General features: G+C 29.0%; 1 protein-coding gene across 1 annotated transcript; it reads left to right on the top strand.

Annotated features, from left to right (window-relative positions):
- The first annotated feature begins 1,740 nt into the window (after positions 1–1,740).
- On the top strand, positions 1,741–4,439 carry LOC107762311 (probable xyloglucan endotransglucosylase/hydrolase protein 30). Its single transcript, NM_001324753.1, is given in 6 exon segments — positions 1,741–1,807; positions 1,809–1,812; positions 1,815–1,924; positions 2,169–2,269; positions 2,374–2,582; positions 3,914–4,439. Coding segments are annotated over 6 exon segments (1,017 nt in total).
- The last annotated feature ends 201 nt before the right edge of the window (positions 4,440–4,640 follow it).

Consider the following 4,640-nt stretch of genomic DNA (forward strand, 5'->3'; position numbering starts at 1 on the left):
CCACTAAAAAAGAAAGAAAAAACTCTCTTCTCACACACACACATACACAGGGTGGAGCTAGTGTGCCGGTTACATATTAGGCAGAATTCACTAAGTTAGGTCAAAATCGTATATTAATTTTAAGAATTTTATCGAATATATACAAATTATTAATTTAAAATTCGAAAAATTAAAATAACTAAATACTAACTTTTAAATTTTTGTTCAAATATAAGTACTATTCTTATCTTGTTAAAGCTATGAGTTTGTTGCGCTTGTAAGTTGTAACATCAACACTTCCAATCGATTATAGTGATATATGACGTAATAATCCTAACTGATTGATTTTACGGCAAAGGGCTAAATATACCCCTCTATTTTCGAAAATGGTCTACGAATACCCTTCATTATACTATTGGGTTATCTATACCACTGCAATCATACTTTGGGTTCAAATATACCCCACATTTAAACGGAGGGACATGTGTCATCGTCTTGTTGGTCAATTCTAAATATCTCATAATTAATTAAAAATACCCATTATCCATACCCGAAAAATAATTTTTTTTTTTGTAAAAACTGGAAAAAACTAAAAAAATATTTTTACTAAAAACTGAAAAAAAAAGAAAATATTTTTTTTCCAGTTTTTACAAAAAACTACTTTAAAAAAACTGAAAAATATTTTCTAAAACAATATTTTTGTAAAAAATAAAAAATAAAAATTAAAAAGTAATTTTCTAAAGCAATTAAAAACTGAAAAAACTGAAATATTTTTAACTAAAAACTGAAAAAAAAGAAGAAAATATTTGTTTTTTTTTTTCAGTTTTTACAAAAACACTGCTTTAGAAATTTGCTTTTTAGTTTTTTTTTTCAGTTTTTACAAAAATATTATTTTAGAAAATATTTTTCTGATTTTTTTAAAACAGTTTTTTGTAAAAACTGGAAAAAAAATATTTTCGTTTTTTTTCAGTTTTTAGTAAAAAAAATTTCAGTTTTTACAAAAAAATTGCTTTAAAAAATTACTTTTTGGGTATGATTAATGGATCTTTTTAATTAATTAGGAGATATTTAGAAGTGGCCAACATAACGATGACACATGTCCCTCCGTTTAAATGAGGGGTATATTTGAACCCAAAGTATGACTGCAGAGGTATAGATAACCCAATAGTATAACGAGAGGTATTCTTAAACTATTTTCGAAAGTAGAGGGGTATATTTGACTCTTTGCCGTTGATTTTATTTAGCCTTTCTTTTAGAAATCGGAATTATATACATTTCAATATATTGTTGGATAAGCAACTAAGGAGTATGGAAACGGATAAGTATAAATCACGGACTCAAAAACCAAAATACATGCTCCTTTAATTTTTTGGTTTCCCATATAATATTATTCGCATTAGGGTCTGATTCACACCGAAAAGTATAAGATAAAGCGCTTCCTAACAAAGAGGTTTTTTTAACAAAGACAGACTTCTTACTCATGGGTTCAAACCCAAGATCTCATAATGAAAGAATATTTATGGCTTCATTATAAATATTTATCGCTTCTCCTTTAATGGTATTATATATTTCCATGAATACCCCTTCCAATTGAACTTCTCCATAACCAACCATAATATAAAAACAATTTATCCAATATAATACTACTACCTCTCTCTCTCAAAGCACATAAATAAACACACTATATATATAGATAGTGGCATAGAAAGTACAGAAAAAACAGAGAAAGCTAACACAAAAGGAATAGTGAGGAAACAAAAGATGGATTTCATCAGAAAGAAGATATGTCTGTCTGTCTTCTTGTTTTTCCATGTCTGGTTTAGTACAGCCCTTAATGTCTCCACCATACCTTTTAGCGATGGCTTCAGCCATCTCTTTGGCGAAGGAAACATTCTTCATGCTACTGATGATAAGAGCCTTCAACTTCACCTCAACCAACGCACAGGTAAAAATATGTATATTCAACCTGTTTAGTACGACCGAAGTCATAAAAAATACTTTTTGGAAATTAAGTTAACGTAACTTCATGAAAATCCTTTATTTTCCTCTACAGATGTACATATAACTATCATATGATTTTCTTTTTCTTTGTTTTATGTCTTCCAGCTGTTCTGTTATCGTAGTTTTTACCATACCATATATATATTTCTAAATTTATTTCCCATTGTAATTATTTAAAATTCTTACAGGTTCAGGGTTTAAATCTTCTGACCTCTACAACCATGGTTTCTTCAGTGCTAAGATAAAATTGCCATCAGATTATACTGCAGGAATCGTTGTTGCCTTCTATGTATGCATCTCTACTATTCTTTTTTCCAAATATTATGATTTTCATATCGTAGTTTTAATTAATACGATCACGTATATATTTATTTATTTGTTTGTTTTGGGCAGACGACGAATGGTGATTTATTTACAAAGACACATGATGAACTGGATTTTGAGTTTCTGGGAAATATAAGAGGAAAAGCTTGGAGATTTCAGACAAATATGTATGGAAATGGAAGCACAAGTAGAGGAAGAGAAGAACGATATTATCTTTGGTTCGACCCTTCTAAAGAATTTCATCGTTACAGTATCCTGTGGACCAACAAAAACATCATGTGAGTTTTTTTAACTTCTTTCTTCAATTTTAAGAAAAGTACAAACATCATATCATCCTTTTACCAACGCGGGTTCGTTGAATTTGACAAATTTGCGGCTTCTTTTGATATTTGACCATTTCAAAACTACAGTTCCTTTTCTAGAAAGAAATATGGTACACATAACTTCCAAGGATCACATGTATAATATGTTAAGTATATTATAAATAGGAATTTTTTACACCATTAGATTACTTGAAAATTAATTACTGTAGAAAATTACTCCCTTAAAAAAGAGACAAATAACCTCTTAGAACATATTAAATTGCACTGATAAAATTAAAAAAGGAAGCATTTGTATTCTTATAATTCAACTTGGATAACTTTCAAAATGATCTGGGACAAGAATCTGCCGTAAATTAAATGTGAAATTTGCTATGTAAATATATTGTAGATATAAGTTAAAATTCCTATAAATATTAGGAAATTTATGATCGGAAATCTGAAATCTACAACAAAAAAGAAGACCATTTCAGGTAATTAGGTATCAGAAAAGTACAAACAGAAATATAAAATTAGGAAATTGAAAGTTCAGGGAGATATTACCAATTAATAATATGCTTTTTGAATATTGAGAACGTAAGGTGCGACTTTTCTTTTTTCTTTGACGTGATGAATTTGTACTTGACTGGTTCAATGAATCTATTCATTTAACTTGTCAGATAGTTTATCTGATTTATTAAATGGACGACGTATAGCTGAACTGAAAAGTTTGATGTTCCGTGATCAAATTGTAGATAACCTAATTAATAATCTCCAATATTAAAGTAACTTATTGACAAATGACAATTACGTCTATCAATTTCAAGGTCTTAATTGATGATTTGACAATTTAATTTGCTTATTTTTTTCTTTTTGGATGTTAACATGAGTTTGGATTACCAGTTTATCACATACAAAACATATGGCTATAATATTTTTTAGAAGATAATATGAAAAAGGAAAACACACAGAAACAAACAATAGGAGACGTTGAGAATTTTCTTTCTAAAACCTCTTCAAGATACGCCAACCATTCAACCAATAGTCTGGTTGAATTAGTTTAACCACTTTGTATTACATTGAATTAACTAACATAAATTATTTCTCACTAGAAAAAAGAGAGATAAATATAGTTTAACCACTTTGTATTACATTGAATTGACAACATATATTATTTCTAATTAGAAAAAAAGTTCATATAACCTAATCCACATTAAAGTAATTAAATGATAGATATCTTTTAATATTGAACCAACTCAATTATTGACAATTTTTTAATTAAATTCTTTTTTAATTTTATTTGAGAACAGATTTTATATAGATGATGTTCCAATTAGAGAAATCGTACGTAATGATGCAATGGGAGGAGACTATCCATCAAAGCCAATGGGACTATATGCAACAATATGGGATGCTTCAGATTGGGCTACTTCAGGAGGCAAATATAAAACAAATTACAAATATGCACCATTTATAGCTGAATTCACTGATTTAGTACTAAATGGATGTGCAATGGATCCATTGGAACAAGTAGTAAACAACCCTAGTTGTGATGAGAAAGATGATGAACTTCAAAAGGCAGATTTTTCAAGAATTACACCAAGACAAAGAATGGCTATGAAAAGATTTAGGTCAAAATATATGTATTATTCTTATTGTTACGATTCTTTGAGATACTCAGTGCCACCACCAGAATGCGAGATAGATCCAATTGAACAACAACATTTCAAAGAGACGGGGAGGTTGAAGTTTAACAAGCACCACCATCGCCATCCAAAGAGAACAAAAAGTCAAGTTCTTGATGCTAGGAATTATGGAAATCAAGATGAAGAGTGATTTTTGTTTACCATTGTTGTGTATAGATAAAACGAGGAAAAGTGATTGTTTTTTGGTTTTCTTTGCTAGAGTGGAGGGTGGAAAAATGATGATATAATTATGTTAGTATGACACTGATTGAGTTATTGTATATAAATAAAAGGGGTTGTTCCTCATTTATAATAGAAGACCTTTTGTGATATGAAAGTCAAGTAAATTATG

Source organism: Nicotiana tabacum, chromosome 19 (genome assembly GCF_000715075.1).
Source record: "Nicotiana tabacum cultivar K326 chromosome 19, ASM71507v2, whole genome shotgun sequence".
Lineage (NCBI taxonomy): Eukaryota > Viridiplantae > Streptophyta > Magnoliopsida > Solanales > Solanaceae > Nicotiana > Nicotiana tabacum.